Here is a 20,982-nt window from a genome sequence, read left to right as displayed (position 1 = left end):
AATACAATTTTGATTGGACGCATAGGTAGGACGGGCCACAGATTGATCAAAATTAAGAGAAGAGAATAACGAGTTCGCTGGAAATGGGGCCGAATGGTTTCCATGATAAGGTCTGTGACTGGGGCCTTTGTCAACTTCCCGTAGCAGTGGAGAATCAGCTGGCAGAGCGGGAGGAACCAAAAGGGGAGGAGCTTGTGCGGACACTGGAATCAAAGTACACCGAGGGGTTGTATCGGATTTTTTGAGGAGTTTGAGGACCTCAAACAGTAGACCCTTAAGCTCCCCAACTTCACGTTTTAGACTGGAAACCATTGTTAGGATATCTTCACTAGGAGGATCGCAATTGGGGTTAGAAAGCACAGGAGGCAAAAACTGATTGGCACCCGCCAATTCTGGTTGATCCAGGACAGAAAACCGGTTTGTGCAAGGAATCCCATTGAGGATGGGATCCAAAAAAGTTACATCCAAATTGGAACCAGAACCAGGCGGAGACGAAGGACTGGCCAAACAAGTCGAACTGGAAAGAACAGGGACTTGGGTTGAGGTTTTCGAAAGTTGAGCATCAGTAGAGTTCTTAGGGCCTGATGTTAAAAAAGGGAGTAAAGATCCTGGTTTCAGTCTCTTACGGGCATTACCCTCTTTTTCCTTAAGGATAGATTCCACTTCCTCAATTAAGTTATCAATTTCTCTAGAAACACAATTAAAATTAATTTGCGTTGCTCTGTTAGATTTAGTGGTTTTGGACTTGACTGAAGCTGGCTCAGGACTAGAGCGGACCTTACGCTTTCCAATAGTGAATAGCAAAAAAAGACTCACTCGGCGCCGCTGAGAGGCACAACACAAAAAAACTTAAATTAAGAGAAGTGGCCCAGCCCAGCCTCTTCCGGCGCTGACGGGCGAAGGACGGGCCCGCCCTTGGCCCGTGCTTTGCCCGGGCACGTCCGCGCGCGTCCCGCGGTGCGGGCGCGCTGATCAGTTTTTAAAAGGGGGACTTGGCCCCGCCCCCTGGTTTCGTGGATCGGTCCTCCGTTGAGCGCATCCCGCGGTGCGGGCGCGCTGATCAGTTTTTAAAAGGGGGACTTGGCCTGCCCCCTGGATCGGTCCTCCGTTGAGCGCGTCCCGCAGTGCGGGTGCGCTGATCAGTTTTTAAAAGGGGGACTTGGCCCCGCCCCCTGGTTTTAGGAACGGTCCTCCGTTGAGCGCGTCCCGCGATGCGGGCGCATGATCAGTTTTTAAAAGGGGGACTTGGCCCCACCCCTTGGTTCCGTGGATCGGTCCTCCGTTGAGCGCGTCCCGCGGTGCGGGTGCGCTGATCAGTTTTTAAAAGGGGGACTTGGCCCCGCCCCCTGGTTCCGTGGATCGGTCCTCCGTTGAGCGCGTCCCGCGGTGCGGGCGCGCTGATCAGTTTTTAAAAGGGGGACTTGGCCCCGCCCCCTGTTTCCGTGGATCAGTCCTCCGTTGAGCACGTCCCGCGGTGCGGGAACGCTGATCAGTTTTTAAGAGGGTGACTTGGCCCCGCCCCCTGGTTCCGTGGATCGGTCCTCCGTTGAGCGCGTCCCGCGGTGCGGGTGCGCTGATCAGTTTTTAAGATGGGGACTTGGCCCCGCCCCCTGGTTCCGTGGATCGGTCCTCCGTTGAGCGCGTCCCGCGATGCGGGCGCGCTGATCAGTTTTTAAAAGGGGGACTTGGCCCCGCCCCCTGGTTCCGTGTATCGGTCCTCCGTTGAGCGTGTCATTTTGTTGTTTTTTTACTTCTAAATACTTTACAGTTGTTTCTTTGTTTAAGCCTGACTGCTCAAAGCCACACTTAACCAAGGTTGAGCAAAGGTTTAACAAACAAGCCTGACTGTACTCAAAGTCAGTATTGTGTGTTTATTCCACAGTGAGATCGCACAACCATACCATATAATACACCACATTCCTGACGTGGTGGGCGAGGTTGGGTGCAAACTTCCCCAACCTTATCAGAAGATCAACTGTATGAGGATCTCTTGAACACCAGAGATCCAGATTCCTCCCAGTACACTGGACTTGTTTCCCCTCCATGCTCTGTCATGGAAAAATGTGCCTCCTCTCTATGGTTATGCAAAGGGCGGCAGAGGTCTGAGATATTCAGTTACCTTCCCAGGAAGTGAAGACCTTTGTTTTAATGGAGGTGCTTCTGCCAGGCCACATTGGTTCTGAGCCAGATATTCCCTTTAAAGAGGCCTTTACAGGTTTTGGGCCACATCCCGTTCAAGGCCTTAATATGCCATGAACTAGCTTGTTGGGGGCAGAGCTCTGCGCCTTTCCCCACACAAAGGGCTACATGAGCCACTGTAGAGTGTCTGTAGCCAAGGAAGGAAGGGAACAGACCTTGTGATCTTCAAATACCTCTTTAAAGTCTCTCCCACTTCAAAGCCACATTTGGGTATAAATACTGGACCCCAAACACCACCAAATCAGAACTCTACTGGAACCAGGGACATTCTGCCAGGAAGAAGGACTGCTGTGCTGCCAAGAGAGACTGACACTTTCAACTGCATTGTAGTGTTGGCCTGCTACTTGATGTGTGATGTGTTGTAGGATGGACTACCACTTCTTTACTTGCTTTGCTGTGTTGGATGCTGCCTGCTGCTTCTTACCTGGAGTGACAAGAACTGGACCTGTTCTCTACATCCTTGAACCCAAGATTCCCCACTGGCTTGTTGGCTTGCCCCCTGTTCTCCGCCGTCTCAGGGGCATCAAAGATTGCCTGCAGCTCTTCTGGTGCTGCTGGACTCTGCCATCTGTGAGTCTTAACCTTGCTGGAGGTGCCTCTCCAGTCCTGGGCCTCAGAAGTGGGTTGTACCCCTGATTTCTGCAAAAACCAACGCATCGTGCTCTCAACATCGACTCCTTGCTCCATCAAAGGTATACTGTTTCAGCAGACCCTGCGTGGGTTCTGTAGCTGGCCTACCCTCAATCACAGTCGGCCTGATCTTTGAATATGCACCGGTCTCTCATGGCCTTAAGTAACATTTGACCCTTTAGTGGCTTCTAGCACTTTTTTTCAAATTTAATCTTTAAAAATTAATATCTCGACTTCTACTTATTGGATTATTGTCATTGTTTTACTCCAGTAAATATTCTCTGTTTTTCTAAATGGATATGGAGTCTTTTTGCTGTGTTTTTTTCACTGTTACTGTAAGTGTTGCTCACATACTTTACACATTGCCTTTTAATTCAAGCCATACTCCTGTGTGCCAAGCTGCCAAAGGATGAGCACATGTTAATTTAGGGTATGTATCTGACTTACCCTGACTAGGATTGTGGTCCCTATTTGGACAAGGGTACATACCTCTGCCAAATAGAGACCCAGTTTCAAACAATAACTCTGAACTCTGAGGCTGCTGTGACTGATGGCCTTCTGTGTCCCGCAGGTCAAGCATGCCATGGGGCATATGTGGGCTCTGCAATGTCATATGAAGTCCCAGTGTGCACAACACCAAGGCAATGTTTCTGCTGTAGTCCAGATTTTGGAGTATACTGCAAAATATCTTCAGAGGTGGCTGCCAGACCTACATTAGGCCAGCGGCAGACCTCCCTCCATACCCCATCCAGAGTTCACAGTAGTGGCCAACGCATCACTTCTAAGTTGGAGGGTCAGGTTTGAAAGTGAGAGGTGGAGCCCAGAGGTGTCTGGTCTCCAGCAGAGGCCCAGCGCCACATCAAATGTCTGGAGTTGGGAGTCATCCACTTGGAGGTGAAAGCCTTCATGTCCTGCGTCAAAGGGAGGGTGTTGCAGGTGCTCATGGATAACATTGTCGCCATGTGGTATTGCAAAAAGCAGGGCAGCATAGAGTCATGGACCCTGTGCCAGTGGGCTTTGCATCTCTGAATGTGGCTGGATCTGAATAAAAAAAAAATCTGGTGACATAGCAGCTGGTGGATTCCTGGAACATCAGAGTGGACGGTCTAATCTATTGATGCCTTGCGGATCATGAATAACATTTTCAGATGTGCTGAATGATCTTTTCTGGGAATGGGGAGATCTCTTGCTTCATCTGTTCGTAAATGCGGAGTACGTGTAATGTAAGCACTTTTCAGCATTGGAATTTCCAAGACGTCTCTCATTGACTCGTTAATTGTCGAGCAGAACTCAGGACTCCTGTACGGGACTCCCCACTGATTATTTAACAAAATCTTTTTTAATTGAATATATCTTAACAGGAGTTTGGCAGAAAATGCATTTTCATACATGAACACAGAGTTCTTGATACAGTTAAAAGGCGCATTCATACAAAGTGGGAGACAAGGATAACAAAATATTTTTTATTGAGTATATCTTAAGAGGGTTATTGTAGTTACAACAGGAGTTTGGCAGAAAATGCATTTTCATACATGAACACAGAGTTCTTGATACAGTTAAAAGGCGCATTCATACAAAGTGGGAGACAAAGAGGGAAATTGCGCAGAACTGAGGTGTGGTGCTACAGTTGGGTACAACATGTCCTAAGTAGCTGTTCATTGTGTACAGTAGATATGCTGGTGGGTTGAGTATGCAATGAGTGGGGAATGAGGATAAACAAGGGGTGAGAAATAGACTGGAGGTGCTGTACATGAGTCCTTGGGAATAGGTGTGGTCTGTGTCTGGAGAGGGGCGTCATTGATGTGTTGTAGGAACTGTGACATGAGTGTGGCCCACTGTTGCAAGATAGGGTGTTTACGAAGACCTTGTGCTTCCTCCAAGCGGAGGGTGTTTACGAAGACCTTGTGCTTCCTCCAAGCGGAGGGTGTCCTCCTCCACTGCCCCCCCACTTCCCGACCGTCCCCCGCCAGGCAGATAGTGTAGGTGGTGTCGGGGAGTGCCAGTGCATAGTGAGTGCGTGTCTGGCGAGGAGGAGCGTTAGGGAGGCAAACCGAATAGGGATTTTGTATTGCTGGCGACGTTTGAAGATACCTAGAGAGCATGCCTCCCAGGTATGTACGTCCAGGAGTTCTGTAATGTGTTGCAGAGTTTCGTGGACTGTCTGCCAGTAAATGTGGTGATCGGTCTAGACCAAAGCATATGTTGAACATCTGCGTTAGGGGTTTCGCTGTATGAACAATGCGCTCCCGCAAGTGAGAAATTATGGTTTATTCAGGCTGGTGGAGGTATACTGGGTGTAGCATATAGAATTGTATGCTTTCAAAGCGGGAGTTGCATGACACCTGTAGCTAGAACACCAAGGAAATGGCCCACTCTTTATCATGTAGTTGGTTCCCAAATTCGGCCATCCATTTAGAGCAAAGTGGGTCTTGGGATGTTGCCGTGAGTGTGCAGATAGCTTGTAGAGCCAGGTGATAAGGTGCCAGCCGGAGCCCATTGTAAGTATTGTCTGTAGTAGAGGATGAGGCGTGGGCTCTGTTGTTGTCACATTCCAAAGGGTTCTGAACGTGTGAGTGAGGAATTGTCCGGGGGGATGTCATAATCTGTTAACTGGGTAAAGGAAATAAGTTGACAATTTTGTAAAAGATCACCAGCCGTGGTGAGTAGGCAGGTCACCCAGTGGGGCTAGTTCATTGTGAGTGTAGTAACCAGGAAATCCGTGAAGACCGTCAAGTGGGAGCAGAGGTGTATAGGCAAGTGTGTGTGGGGCAATAAAGTGAATTATTGATAAGTAGGCGCGGGCGCTACAGTCACCTGTATGGGCGGCGAGGTGGGTGTGGTTTTCGAGAGCAATAGTCGATGAATCACGATGGAGGGCAACATGCTTACGGTGTTACAGGTCTTTCTAACATGCCTGCCATCAGTCCATCGAGACAGCCCTTGCAGTTGTGCTGCCAAGTAATAAGCTTTGAAGGATTGGGCTCCTAGTCCCCACCTGACCTTGTGGGAGTTGGAGTTTATGTAGGGCCACACAGAGTCTCCGACCACACCCCAAATTAGTCACTTAGAATTGAGTCAAGTTCTTTGAAGAAGGAGCGGGGAGGACATATGGGGATGTTAGTAAGGTAGACGGAGTAGTATGATAATTTTAGTGAGTGCTGTCTTGCCTGCTGGGGCGAGGGGGCTTGAACGCCAGAAAAACATTTGGTTTTAATGCTAGGGTGAGTCGTAGGTTACCTTCAAATATCTGTTGGGGAATTATATAATCGGACACCCAGGTAATGGGTAGCCTGTTCCTGCCACCGGAGGGGAATGGTGCCTAGGTGCACAAAGAAAGGGTGGTTGATAAGATTGTAGTGGGTAGATTGGGGATTTATCCCAGATCACGCGAAGCCCAGTAGCTCTGGTAAATTCGGCTAAGGTCTTGCGAATCAGGGTAAGTTCTAGGATTATGTCTCGTACGTAGATGAGAAGATCTAACGCATATGACAGCACTGCATGAGTGCAATCCTTGAGTGGTAGCCCCCAACTCTCACTGAAGTTGGAGAGCCAGTGTTTCCATTGTGAGCGCGAAGAGCAGAGGGGAGAGGAACCACCCCTGTTGGGTCCCCTTACTCAGCGAAAATGAGGCAGAGATACAGTTTTCTAAGCGGACACGGAATGTGGGATTAGTGAGTATGCGAGTAAGCGCAGTCCTATTCTTGTTTTGGATAGTACGTGAAATAGCTAGGGCTATGCCAGGGAATCAAAAGCCTTTTCCAGGTCCAGAATCAAGCAGACTACATGTGGTAATCATCCCTGGATTTGAACCTGGATATGGAATAACCATTGTATATTTTGGGAGGTGCTGCAGCGAGGCACAAAGCCAATTTGGTCAATGTGGTTGCATTCAGGAAGTATTTCTGCATAGCGGTCCACTAATATCTTGCCCAGGATTTTATAGTCCGACACTAGAATAGCAGTTGGCCGATACGAGGATGGAAGAGTCTGGTTTCAGCCGGATTTCAGGATAGAGTTTAGGTGAGACTTACAGTGCGATGAGGTGCTGTTCGCCTGGGTCTAGAGCTGCTGTGTACATGGCTCAAAGTCCAGGAGCAAGTGTGGCACGAAAGGTGTACTAGAACTCAAGTTGAAGACCATCAAGGCCAGGGGTCTAATTACATGCTAAGTCTTTGATTGCTTGTGCTACATCCTCAGTGTTTATCTGAGTGTCAAGAGCTTGTTGTGTAGCCGTAGGAATACGGGGCACCGTAAAATCTGCAAGGAACACGTGAGAGTAATCCTCGGGGGGGTCAGGGATTGCTTTGTAAAGGGATGATTAGTAGGTGTAAACAAAACAAAAAAAAAGGTGCAGAATACCTTCTTGAGTGTAGGCTGTGGCACTGAACGGGCTGAGTAACTCAGTGATCGGGCTTGGATTGGAATCCTGTTTGGTTAGCCACGCCAGTAGCCGGCCTGTCTTGACCTCCTCTCTGTGTACGCAGTTAAATTGAACCAACTAAGATGCTCTAATAATTGTATATATTCGTTTTTTTTGTAGGAATCAATTGGGTACGGGATTCTGGTCCACTGCTTTGCTTAAGTGGGCAATAAGCATTTCAGCAGCTATTTTTTAGTTGTCTACAGAGTTTTGCGTACACCTACCACCTGTTGTATCAGTGTCCGCGAATGGTGGCCTGAAATACATCCCTTTCCACCAATCTTGTTAAAGCGGTAAAGTGGTTCTATGTAAAGTAACATTGTATGCGAGTGCCCTACTCTGCACGGAAGGATGGGTTGTCCAGATAGTCTGGTCTCAACCGCCAGGTGGGTACTGGCGGTCTAGCAGGTGTCCACTTTGTCTATGCAATGGCCTTCATGGTCCAATATCACGCGGTCTAAGTAATCTGCGTGTTGGAGAAGGGCAGTGTGGGTGAGTGAAGCTGTGCAAAAGAATCGGTTGAAACGCACTTGTAATCCATGCAGTACAGAGTAGGAGTAAAGTTTAACGGCTGGATTATGTAGGTGCCATGTGTCCACCAAAGACCAGTGTCTGGTCCAGTTAGCGAAGTGCGCAGTCTGGTCGTGCGGAGGGGATCACGGGAGTGGCGGATGGGATCTGTCTTGGTGGAGGTCCAATGCACTGTTGTGATCTCCTAATATCCAGGGAAGAGTTGTTTTGTTGGCAAGAACATTGAAGAGGTTGACCCAAGAGTCCCCTTGATAGATATTGGGAACATATATGCTGCGAAGAAGCCTGAGGTGACCATCGGTTCGGCCCTCCAAAAGCACATATCAGCCTTCTGTATCTATGGTGGCATTCAGACTCTAATAAGGGACACCTGGGCGGACACAGATCAGGGTTTACCGGGCATATATGCAGAGTAGGGAGTGGCATATATTTTTCCCCTCCAGCGTCCGCACAGTCGGTCTGTCTCTGTGGCTGTGATGAGTGTCTCCTGTAGGAGAACAATGTGTGCTTTTTGCCTTTTTACGTATGAGTGTATGCCATACCGTTTACGGACTGTATGCGTACCTCTCACATTTAACATGAGGAGTCATAATGAGTTATGGGATGTCTGCATTTCGGGTGGTTGTTGTCAAGGGCTGTGGAGGCATGAATGGTCTGACTTCGATCAGCAGTGTCCCAACCTGTACCAGAGCATGAGTTTGTGGTTGATGTATGTTTACCGCAATTTTGGGGGTGGGGGGTAGTAATGCAGGTAAAAGTTGGGTAGTTGGAACAGGGAGAGCCCATTGCAATGGCAATGAAAGCCAAACAGAGCCATTCTTCATAAAAACTTAAAAGAAATTTGTAGGGTGAGCACTAGCACGATGCAGTTGGTTTGAAACATATTACGGATGCCCTACTGGTATTAGTGTGGTGGTGTGTGGGGCCCATGGACGGTGCCCGGAGGAGAAAAAAGGAAAAGCATAACAGTGTGATGATGATGGGCGCGTGGCGGAGCTTCAACAGGTGACATAACAACAGTAGTACATTGCGGTCATATCAGAGTGTCTTTTGTTGGCGGTGGAGTATTAGGGCGAGATTGCGGTCCTCGCTGAGAGCTTTCTGACATAATTTTGTCTTCATCTGAGATGACAAGGTGTGGATCCCTGTCATCTTCAGTGTTGCTATTATGAGGAATAAGATCTGTCTGTAAGGCACGTCTCCTGTCTTCTGTGATTTGTTCCAGATTTGGGGACACAACCGTGGTCGTCTGCTGTATTCTTCCTGTTTGGGAGTGGTCCCATTTCTTACGCTTGGATTGTGATTGATGATGCTTGATACAGTCTGATGATGTTGTACCATAATGTTGCTCTGTCCAGGCCCAGGCCTCCTTGGGATCACTGAAGATTAGGGCGGTATCATTGGCGAGTGCCATGAGGTGGGCCAGGAATAAAAGCAAATATTGGATTCTGTGCTGACACAGTCGGTGCTGACCTCTAGAAAAGAGGATCTTTGTTGTTGAACTGCCTATGTGTTATCAGGGAAGCGCATAATAGTTTTGTCCTCATCGCTAAGGGGACCTAATTGGCGGGCAGCCTGGAGGATGGTATCATGATCTTTAAAGTGAAGAAGTTTTGCCAGCATGTGGTGGGGAGGAGCTCGGGTATGGGTCGACGAGTTGGTGCAGGGTGTGTTTTCTCTCATGTGTGAAAAAAGGCGTGAGTTCAGAGGCTGAGTGAAGGCCTCTGGCAGATAAACTATGCAGACATTACACCTACCGAAGCAGCCCTCACGGCTCTCAGCTCTGTCCTCCAGAAGACTGACCCGGTGTTGATGCTCTTGTATGTTACGTTGATTAGCTTGTACTGTACTTTATCAGTGAGTTTTCGCTGGTCATCCCTAAGAAAACTTATGTCCGTAGCGATAGCGGTCAGGCACATCTCCATTGAAACTCTGGAATGCTGAATGTCTGCGCGCACTAAGTCCAGTGTATCTGATTGCAGCATTGCTGGAGTGTCATATTCCTGCGTCTTGTATTGGAGGGCAATGAGGATCTGAGCGGCTCAGCCAGGCCTGTCAGGAGTCAGCAAGCAAGGTTATGCCCCCCTGGTGCCACTCCGATGGGATCTGCTGCTGGATTTTGGCTGTTTCACAGGTGGGCAAGACCGGGCTTCATAGACTTGCATCCTCCATCTTGGCTGGCTCGGCCACGCCCGCACTCCCCACTTATACCTCTCCTGCACAGAGTTCTAAAGAAGATTAGGACCAACTGCGGCAAGTCATCCTAATACCCGTGGATTGTGCACGAACTGTCTGGAATCCTGAAGTCCTTTGCATGAGCATTTGTCCTTCAATAAGGTTGACTCTTCAGAAGGATTCCCTATCACAGAAGTAGGCCGGGGTTCTGTGCCAAGATACCATTTAAGCACCAAGATACCCTTTCTGGGGTGAATTGTGCACTATTTCAGGTGTTCACATAACACCCAAGCATGCTCAATCTACATCTCCATGCTTTAAGACTAAGTGGAAACAGTTAAGTGCTTTTGACCTTCTGCCCTAAGTCTTCGATTTTGTCTTGGTAGCCTTGCGTCCCTCACCTAAATCTGTATACCACTGAGCCTATAAGCTTGAGGCCTGGTGCGGTGTTAAACTGTCTGAAGTTCTGTTGTTCTTGTCATGTCTCGCCCAGTATGGCCATGCATCGGGGACTGTCAAAGTGTTTCTTTTGGCTCTTTCACCCTTTCTACGGCTGCTGGACTAGTCATCATGCTTTTAGTCACTCGCTGTAATGAGTTTTCTCAAAGGACTACAAGGTATGATTCCCCCTTCTGGCCTTGTTATGCCCCAATCATACTTAAATTTTGTCTCCACATTCCTTCCTTTATGCGCCTTTTGAGCCTCTCCACTGTTATAATCTGCAGCTGCTTACTCTGAAGACAGTATTCCTTGTCACCATAGCTGTGTCCCAGCTGTGATCTCTCAACCTGCCGTGCACTGCTTTCTACCCAGATAGACTGATTCTACAGACTCATGCATCCTTCCTTCCAATGGAAGACTTGCATTCAAGTACGTAAGAAAATCTCCCTTATGGAGTTGTTTGCTCCGCCTCATCCCTCTAAGGAGAAAGAGAGACTTAACCAGTTAGATCAAAAAAAGAACCCCTGGCTTCTACATCCATCGTACCAGAGACCATCAGGTGGATGGTCAGCTCTTTAACTTATTCATTACAACAAAGAAAGGCAAGGTTGTGCAGTAAAGGTCCATCTGGTGCTAGATCGTGCTCTACATTAAGATCTGCTACACACTGGCCAAAAAACAGCCTCCTGAGAGCTTGCCAATCAATGTTGCTACCACTGTTTTGGCTCTCTGCGTACCAGTTCTGGACATTTGGTAGGCAGTGATATGGGCGTCCCTCTATTCATTAGCAAAGCATTGTCTGGACAGCCAGGTCTGCTGAGAAGGTCACTGTGTCCATTCGGTCCTTCAGGATGTTTTGGTCTGAGCTAGTACATGGACCCACCACCTAGGAGGCATTGCTTGGGTATGTATTCAAAAGATGAGGAATCTGATAGATATTTGTACTAGAAGAACAATTTTCTCACCTCGGGTAATGCTCTTTCTGGTAGTGACTCTATCTAATCACGGATCCTCACTGACCCTCCTACTTCCCTGTTCATTGAACTGGTCCTTTCACTCCAAAAAAATCCTAATCTAGGACTCTGCACTCTGGACTAAACGACGGGTGTGGAAGCATCCAGAAGGTAACTAATGTCGGCACATATGAGTGGCACCTGTTTCTGCCCATGAACGTCATAGCTGGCGTGGGTTGACGTTTGTGCGGAGCCTTCGGCACCACCTACTGGCAAGCAGGGGTACTGCTGCAGATATTCTGGATCTAGTCTTAACCCCTGGGGGAGCATTTAAAAGCTGAGGAATCCGCGGTTAGATAGTGTCTACCAGAAAGTATGTTATCAAAGTTAAATAAATTGTTCTATTATGCTGGTAAGAAATTATTTTGTGTTCTCAAGCCTATCAGTTATGACTTTCTCTGGAGTCTGAAGGATGAGTTGCTTGGTACCACCAATGTAAGCGTTGATGAAGCAAATAATTTGTACTGAGGAACAGGTTTTACATCAATAGTCTACTAATTCCTTCTTTGGTAATTAGCTCTAAACAATAAAATTGTTGACTGATGTAGAGTATAGTATTTTAATATTTTATTTTCATTATTCTTTTATTTAATATTTACTGAGGTCCTTTCTAGTGCTGTTCTTTGATTCAAGTACCTACAGCCACTCAAAACAGTTTACACAGTTGAATTAATAAAATTAAGTAAATGAAGTATGTATTGAGATGATTGTTTAGGCACATTACAAGTATATCAGATCATTTTGCTTGAAATGTAATCTTTTTGCTGGCATTCTCAGTTGCATGGCTCCACAGATTCTTTAATTTGCTTTTTTTTCTTTGTTGCTTCTTTGTTTTTGTCATGTAACAACTCTGTACATTCTATTTTGGTGTGTTGTAGGAGGACATGGATTTAAAAGCACTTGGTTTTGATGTAGCTGAAGGTATGAATGAACCATACCTCCCTGGAGACAGTGGCATATTTGTTTCCAAAGTGGACAAAGGCAGTATTGCAGATGGGCGGTTAAGGTGCGTGTAAGAGAACTGTTTGGGTTTCATCTTAGTGACATTCTTTCTTTGATTGTAATTGTTGTTGTTGTTCTGTGGTATTTAATTCACACTTTCCCATTCTGAAATTATTTTGTCATTGCGTACAGAAATAATTTTCCTTCCGACACTTCAAATATTTTAATTCTTTTAAAAAGGTGTCAGGCCAAATTGATTTAATCCTAGCTATCCATTATTGATATCATCATATTCATAACCACAATGATTGTAACAGATATGAGAGAGAACAGTGCAACACAAAAATATAACATAATGAACATACCCCTTTGATTTTTCTAAAACTTTTGTTTAGAGACTCTGACAGCAAGTTCAGAATGTAGATTATCTTAAACATGGTGCCTATCCAGTCTGAATCTTCCCGGATGCCTAATCTACTTTACCTTTTTCATAAAATATAGTTGAGGGGGTAGATAAAGGGCTGCGAGCACAAGTCACTTATTAGGGTGGTGAACCTCCATGAAGGGTACGTTACAGTTACTTGTTAATAACTCCCTTTGCCAGCATACATTCTTCATTTTTATGTACACGCCAGTTTCCAATAAGACATCATCAAATTTAAACATAGGCCATATTGAAGGAATGGAAAATTCCCTCTTAAACAAAACACATTTTTGAGAAAGGCTTGGTACTACTTGTGAGTCTATTCTGCAGTCAACTATATCTAAATATGTTTTGATTGAACTAAAAGTGTGTGCATTTATCATCTGAAATGGGAATGCGCTAGGTCATAAAAGAATCATATTCATAACGTTTTATATTTATAAATATTTATAAACAGTGAATAGCAGTAGTTTACCAAAGGATGCTTAACTTTACAAGCGGAGATAAGCATATTGCTAGGCTTAAGAATATACATTTCTATCCCTTATATTTTAGAATATTTGTTTAGAAAAGGAAAGAACTGAAAAGGAGGAATTTTACCAGAATCCTATGTTGACAAGAGCATTAATCCTTATGCTCTCTGGAGCCAGTACATCTTCAGATTTAATGACTAATTGGTCATCAACGACTACTCGATCATTGACTAAGATGCCTCTGGCACCCTCAAGCTCCATTGACCCACTTACAGCTGTGCACTAGTCATTAAGGGTCAGCTGATGATGGCCTAGTCAGTACTTCATTCTCTATATGCCTTCATTTCCAGTCAACACCTGCTTTGTTGACACGAGCTTTGTCGACTCTATGAAGAATAGGTTTCAAAGGTTGTATGAAATAGGTTGCCTCTATCATGCTGACTCCACAGGAGTTACGCTGCCCTTGCTACAACAACCTGTGTCGCCAATAAGCCAGCAGCAAAAATCTTTGGTCCAGAGGATAAGGGGGGTTGCTGTGATTGAGATAGTTTCAGTATGGCCCACATCCATGGCCTTCTCAGTGTCTAGTAAAGGCTAGAGGAGTATGATGCAGACCAAGATTAAAAGTACCTTGCAGATGACTGTAGGAAAGTGCCCCTTGTGGCATGTTACCCCTCCCCCTAATCACACAGTATTGCCTGACATTGATGCTTACTTGACTGTGTGTGCTGAGATCCTGCTAAAAAGGCCCGAGCACCAGTGTTCTTTCCCCAAAAATTGCAGCTTGTGTGTGTTGGTGGGGAGACAAAGACAAAGTCGACATGGCACCCCTCTCAGGATCCCATGCCAACAAACCACTGCCTGTGGCATAGGTAAGTCACCCCTCTAGCTGGCCTTACAGCGCTAAGGCAGGTTGCACTATTTCACAGGCGAGGGCAAAACTGCATGAGCAACACACCCCTACACTGTCTAAGTCCATCCTTAGACATTGTAAGTGCAGTTTGGCCATACTGAGTAAATGGGCTGGGAGTTTGTCCTTACGAACTCCACAGCTCCATGATGGCTTTACTGAAGACTGGGAAGTTTGGTATCACACTTTTGAGCACAATTAACCTACACTGATGCCAGTGTTGGATTTATTGAAAAATGCACCCAGAGGGCATCTTTTAGATGCCCCCTATATTTTAGCCAAACTTCTAGTGCAGGACTGACCAGTCTGTGCCAGTCTTCCACTTCCAGACAATTTTCTGACCACATGGGGTGAGAGCCTTTGTGCTCTCTGTGGCCAGAGACAAAGCCTGCTCAGGGTGGAGGTGCTTCAACCCCCCACCCACCTACCCCCCTGCCCCAGCAGGAACTATGACATGTGATGGGTAGCCTCAAAGGCTCAGGCCTCTTTTACAGCAACCCAAGGCACTCCAGCTGGTGGAAATGCCCACCCCTGGAGAAAGCCACACTTTTGGCAACAAGTCCGGTGGGAAAATTAGGAAAAACAGGAGGAGTGTCCACTTCAGCTAGGACCCACCCCTAAGGTGTCCAGAGCTGAAGTGACCCCCCCCCCCCCCTGCAGATTCCTCCATCTTGGTTGGAGGACAGGGACCAATAGGGTTAGGTCTGTGTCCCCTTCCCCTCCCCTCTGACCCCTGCAACACCACTAAATCTAGAATTTAGTGGTACCCCTGAACCTAGCTTACCAGCTTTCTGGCAACCTCAGGAAGACGACAAGAAGAAAGAAGGACTGCTAAGCTGACTCCTAACAGAGAGGAATGAAGACACCAACTGATTTTGCCCCAGCCCTACCAGCATTTCTACAGAGTCTGAAGTCCTGCGACAAAAAGGTGACGCATCCTGCAGGACCATAGACCTATTATAAGCCTCAAGAGGACTGCCTGCACACCAGAGGTTCCAGATCTCCTGTGGACAGCGGCCCTGTCCAGAAAGAACAGTCCCCCAGAACTGCCCCGGATCCATAAGTCCTGCCCACTCTGCACCCAACGCCCACGGCTCGTGTCCAGGTAGCCCATTGGTCTAGAGCAGGCCCCAGCCGATTCCGACCTAGTGTCCAGCCTGGGTTAAACCCCCCCCGGACAACACGACAATGCCTGCAGCCTAAATCCGGAGGTCCCACCTGACTGCGAGTGAACCGGACGAAGATTCCCGACGCCTAAAGATACCCTGGCACCCCCAGTCCCCTGGCCTTCAAGAATTTGAGCACTGTTCCAGCAGCATTCAGCAGGCAGCCCCCTCCTTGCCAGCCTGTGGTTTTCCGGAACCGACTTCCTGGATCTATCCTGCAGCATCTTTGTGAGCCTGGGGGCACCCCTATTGAAAAGCATTGGGACCCCAAAGCTGTGTTTGCACCCTACACCCGGCCGCCCCTGTGCCGCTAAGGGTGTGTGTTTAGTGCTAACCTGTGCCACCCCCCAACCCCCATTACCTCTTGGGGCTCACCTAAACCCCCCCAGGTCTGCACTCTGAAGACGTGGGTACTTACCTGCTGACATATTCAATTCCAAGTGTCTCTGATCTCCATAGGAGTCCATTCTAAATCTTGCATACACTTTGACCTCTACACTCAGCCGGCCCCTTGTTGCTGGTGGTGGGTGGTAGGGATAAACTTGAACCCCAGCCTGTGTCTTCGAAAATTGCACTGTCAACTTTTAAAACCGATTATTTCTATTTATTTGAAAATCATATAACTTGGCAATTTGAAATAAAGCAGTGTTGACACATATGCTTGTGACATACTTGCAAATGTACTTAACTACGAACTGAATTTTGTGGTTCTAGAATAAAGTAACAACATATATATTTTTTCTAAATAAAAACAGTTGATCTGGAGTTAGTCATTGACTGTGTGGTTCATGTATTGCCTGTGTGTGTACAACAAATGGTTTGCACCACCCTCTGATAAGCTTAACTGTTCGACCACACTACCACAAGAGAGAGCATTAGTATGATCTACTTTAGCCTCTAAGGAACCCTTGGATACTGTGCACACGATATCTAATTTTGATATAGAACATACTGGGCCGGCTTCCTACAATGATTAGCAGCAGGCAGCCACCAATTTCAAGAGGAAGAGTGGTACTACAATGTGCTGTGGTACACAGAAAAATGGCACGACAACACATTATCCGGATTTGCCTATGCTGTAGAGCTCTGTAGATCTGAAAAGTGACTTGCAAATTACGTTGCATGACTATTATGCAATATTTCTAACTACTGCCACGTTAGCTACCAGACAATGCTGAAAGTCAAGCCCCTTTCCTAACCCTGATGTCAACTTCACAACTTGAGGACAGGGGATGACGACGAAAAAAGAGAAGGTTGAAGTGCTAGAGAATGTGCAAGAGCAAGAATAATTTGGTTACATTGTGTCCACTTAAGAACAGCGGGGAGTAGGAAAAGATTACTCCCACCAGTTACCTGCTACTATCTTACTACTTCCAAGATCCTCTTTGGAAGTTAGTTAAGGCCATTTTTAACTACATATCAGAAGAACGGAAGTGACTCATGTTGAAATGGACTGCAGCCCGAGTGGTGGTTCTGTGCTTGAAGATGTGTACAGTGCCATGGAGAATAAACCTCCCTCATTTGACATCCCAAAGAACAAATGGTTGTTCCAACAGCGTCCCAGCTCCACTCCTCGTATATGGCCACCTTTTCATGACCGCATCCCCGCGATAGACCATTAAAATTGAAACCTATAGGAAGAGATCTTTTTATACCATGGTAGCCACACCAATGAAAGTGGCTAATTTCCCCGTAATCCTCAACCAAGTACAGATGTGGGCCTGCCCCTTACTTGCAGACCTCCATGAGGTCTTAAAAGAAGGAACCACTATCATTCTTTTCTTCATATCTCTTTTTATTAGTTTTTCATTGCAAGGCAGGTGGAGTAGCACGTTGATCTCCCTCAACCCGGCACAGTTACCCAACCCATCATTCATGCTTTAGATCGTATTGATTGAAAGTTCTGCCACCACACTCCCCATATCTTGGCATGTTTATATGGGCAGGATATGCTTTCCTTTGCCATAGCATACATGTCCATTCCCCTAAGCTGTTCATTAGTGGGTGGGAGGGCCGGCAAGTTACTATAATGATCTGTGTTCCTTGCTGCTAGTAATAAATGTCGAAACACCAACTTCTGCCTACAACCCACCCCCTTACAACATTATTCCCATTAATGCTCTCTTTGGACTCCTCATCAGCTGTATTCCAGTCACTTGCTCCAGAAGTTTATGGACTTTGGTCCAGTAGGGTTGAATCATCAGTCAATCCCACACCCCATGGATAGAAGTTCCTTCATCAGATCTGCAGTTAAGACAAGTTGCATCAGTTCTCCTTCTAATTTATTGGAACCTAGCAGGCATGTAGTAAAGTCTATAGAAGTACTTGAACTGAGTGAGACTTAGTTGGGCGATATCACCATATGTCTAGCCACTATTATGGCTTTCACCCTCGTCCTTTCTCTCCAATGGGTCTTGATCACTCTCCCATTTGTCCTTAACTATTTGAAGGTGAGTTTGGTGGGTTCACTACTTGTGCTGTATTTACCTGGCTATACCTTTGCCCTTCAGCTTACTAAAACTAGCTTAGATTTTAGTGAGTTAAAGTCTGGGACAGATATAAGTTCTGCCTTGTATTCCACTAGAGCGTGTCTAATTTGCATATTTTAAAGAATTGTGATTTGTGGAGAGCTAACCTTTCCTTTAGTTTTCAGATGATTTGATGTGACTAACTACAGAGACCGCATCCCCTCTGGAAATCTTTTTGGTGTCCCAAGCATGGAAACCACTCAGTTGGGAGACTGCTGAGAGCCAGGAGCTGTACCATAAAGGGTCCGGTCTATCACCATACCGCCAGTCATTCATTCATGGGGAGTAGTTGGGTCACCCAACATTACAACAATATAACCTGAAGTCTGCAATGCCCAGCCCTCCATCGTAGGGCAACTGCATACTTATTAATTGTGACAGGCGGGGCTCCACCCTGCCTCCATATAGTTTATTGCTTATTTTAGTGTGGCAGAATATTTGTCACGACATGGTAAGGGGTAGTTTTGAAACACATACAGCAGTTGGGATAGAACAATCTATTTCAAGAGCGTCTTCTCCACACCTCTATATTGAATTTTCTTTTTTTAATACCAGAGGGGCCATAATCCGTTCCTAACACCTCTGCAGGTCACAAGAGATGTACATACCCATGATTAAATGCAGTTATCACATGTGGAGTACACTTGTCTATCCAACTGTCTAGGTGCACCTCTTCACTTTAGCTGAACTATTGTTGATTTCCCCCAGTTTTACATGAGTCCTGAGACATCCTCGAATACTCACATCATGTGCATTGAACGAAAAGTAGAATAATCTGGTTGCTGCACATATAACAAGATATCATCTGCATAGAACACAACATGGTCCTCATGTCCTCTGTGTCTTTTAATGCCCCAGATTTGTGGACCTTCCTTCATTCATACTGCCAAGTGTTCCATGACTACGACGAGCAACAGGGAGTAGAGGGGGCATCCAAGTCTATACGGAAGCATTCTAAACATGTCTTTGACCCATACCGAGCCCAAGGAGAGCAGTAAAGTAATTTCAAGTGTTTGAAGAGTGAACCAAAATTGATCGTCTCTTATGGTGCATGGAGAAGCCCATGGAATCGTATACTTTGTCAGAGTTGACTAATAGTGCTCGTGGGTCTTAAACCTCCTCCACATGGGGCAGTGCCTCTTTCAACTGCTGAATGCATTGTTCAGTGACCCTACCCAGCATTAAGGCATTTTGATCCCAGTACATCAGGGACCATATTGCTTTAATGAGTCTATTCACCAACACCTTTGCTACCATTTTTACTATGTAATTAATGAAACAGGCCTGTACAAGGTACAGTCTGTAAGAGGTTTTCTGAGCTTATCATTGATTATCTCTGTTGTTTCTAATCAGGTCATTTGGCAGTATTCCCTCCTGGAGGACCTCTTTGAACAAAGCATTTATGTGGGGGATTTAAGACAGGGGCATTACATTTAAAGTATTTTAGTGGAAAGTAGTTAGGGCATGTCCCTGATGGCACATCATTTATAGCTTCTATGAGGTTCTCTTCCATTATGGAAGGTCTAGAGCTCTTTTTTGTCTTCTTCTTTATCCTGTCTATTGGTAAGGCTTGATTATAGGCCTCTCCACTCTACACGGTTGCCTCCTGGCATATAGGATGTTATACTAGTTAGCAAATGCATTAGCAGTTTCTAGGGAGTTTGTGGTCAGCCCAAGCTTTGGGTCATGAATGTGCGAGAAATGTCTGGTTTCTGCATTCCCATTTGCTAGCTTGTAGATGAGTTTACTGGTCTTATCACCTGTCACATATATTCTATGTTATGATGCCATTTAAACCATTTTGCCAGATCTAATAGCTTAGCTTGAAGGAGTCTGTGATTGCTCACTCCAGTGTGGAAATTTGCTTTTCTTACATGTTTATCTCCCCCACTTACTCTTTTTTTTTCTATTTGACCGTTTGAGATTATCCCAGCTGTTGTCATGACCCTAAGAGCCTCTCATGTTACGGTCTCGAAAGATACTGAGCTTTTAGTAAATTCAAAGAATGGCTCTTTTTTTCTCACAGAAACTTCAAAGTTCTAATCTAATAGCCAAGCATTCAGTCTCCAGTGGCAACCATTATCTCTTTTGGGGTTGTTCAGTGTCAATTCTGACAGGGATTGATCAGATAGGTATCTCAGCAAGATACTAGAACTACTCATACCTGTGCGGTCCAACGCTACTAAAAAATAAACAATCCAATCCTGTACTGTGAGTGATATGCACATAAATAGTTGGTAAAGCAGCCATCTGTGGGGCTCTTCACCTAATAGACATCGCTAAGACCTAACAAGGCTGTCCACATGCGGAGGGTCATAAACTGACATGAATGGGAGTGTACAGTGGAGTCTATGCCCTAGGTCATTACTGTGCTGAAGTTGCCCCATAGCAACCAAGAAGTAGGGTGCTTAATCCCTGTAGTATGCCTTACATTCGAGCAGGTGGCACATAGACGCTGGCGATCTTCCAAGGTCTGCCTTCTATTATCCTGGAGCTTGCAACCTACTGTCCTAGGTTAATGTGGTAAACGTCTGTTGCCTCCAGTGGGAAGGAGTTGTAAAGTAAAAGTGCTATAGCTGTAGTTAGTAATCAAACCAGAATGAAACACTCTAGTGTAACAGTCTTTCTCAAGGAATTAGTATATCTGCCCAAAAATGGTATGTCCCGAAGGAAGAGAATATTGGGAGCCCATTTTTAACACATTGGACCTCGGCCTCTCTTTTGAACTTATTCAGGCCATTTACATTGCATGATAGATTTTATAACCTGGTTGTCGAGATTCTTGTGTTGCATGCATGTGTATATAATATGGGGTGTCATACCCAGCATGTCACGAGTGGACTGTAAAAATCCAGAGAAAATGAAACATCCTGCATTCAACTCCCCCAACCCTACACTTCATAATTGGAAGTCTGTCACCCTTAAAATTGAACTGGGATATTGACAGCCTTTCCTTCATGGTGTGTAGTCAAAGACAATATTTTGGGCCAGGGTGGGACAGCAGTTCCCCCCACCATCAGTATGTCTACAGCTATTGGTGCAATGAAAGGTCGGACCATAAATGAGTCGGGCAGTGTGCATATTTGGGCTTTCTTTAACATGGGTGCCAGATAAGGGTGCACCCTGCTGT

General features: G+C 46.0%; 1 protein-coding gene across 4 annotated transcripts in view; it reads left to right on the top strand.

The window, feature by feature from the left end:
- DLG5 (discs large MAGUK scaffold protein 5) overlaps positions 1–20,982 on the top strand; it is a 1,179,851-nt gene that overhangs the window by 302,177 nt on the left and 856,692 nt on the right. For all 4 annotated transcript variants that reach the window (XM_069240807.1, XM_069240806.1, XM_069240808.1 and 1 more), the window contains one exon: positions 12,288–12,415. In XM_069240807.1, the coding sequence (XP_069096908.1) occupies positions 12,288–12,415 (128 nt within the window). The remainder of the gene's footprint in view (positions 1–12,287; positions 12,416–20,982) is intronic.

Source organism: Pleurodeles waltl, chromosome 6 (genome assembly GCF_031143425.1).
Source record: "Pleurodeles waltl isolate 20211129_DDA chromosome 6, aPleWal1.hap1.20221129, whole genome shotgun sequence".
Taxonomy (NCBI): domain Eukaryota; kingdom Metazoa; phylum Chordata; class Amphibia; order Caudata; family Salamandridae; genus Pleurodeles; species Pleurodeles waltl.
Note: the sequence above shows the minus strand (reverse complement) of the source record. Positions and strands in the feature narration are given on the sequence as shown.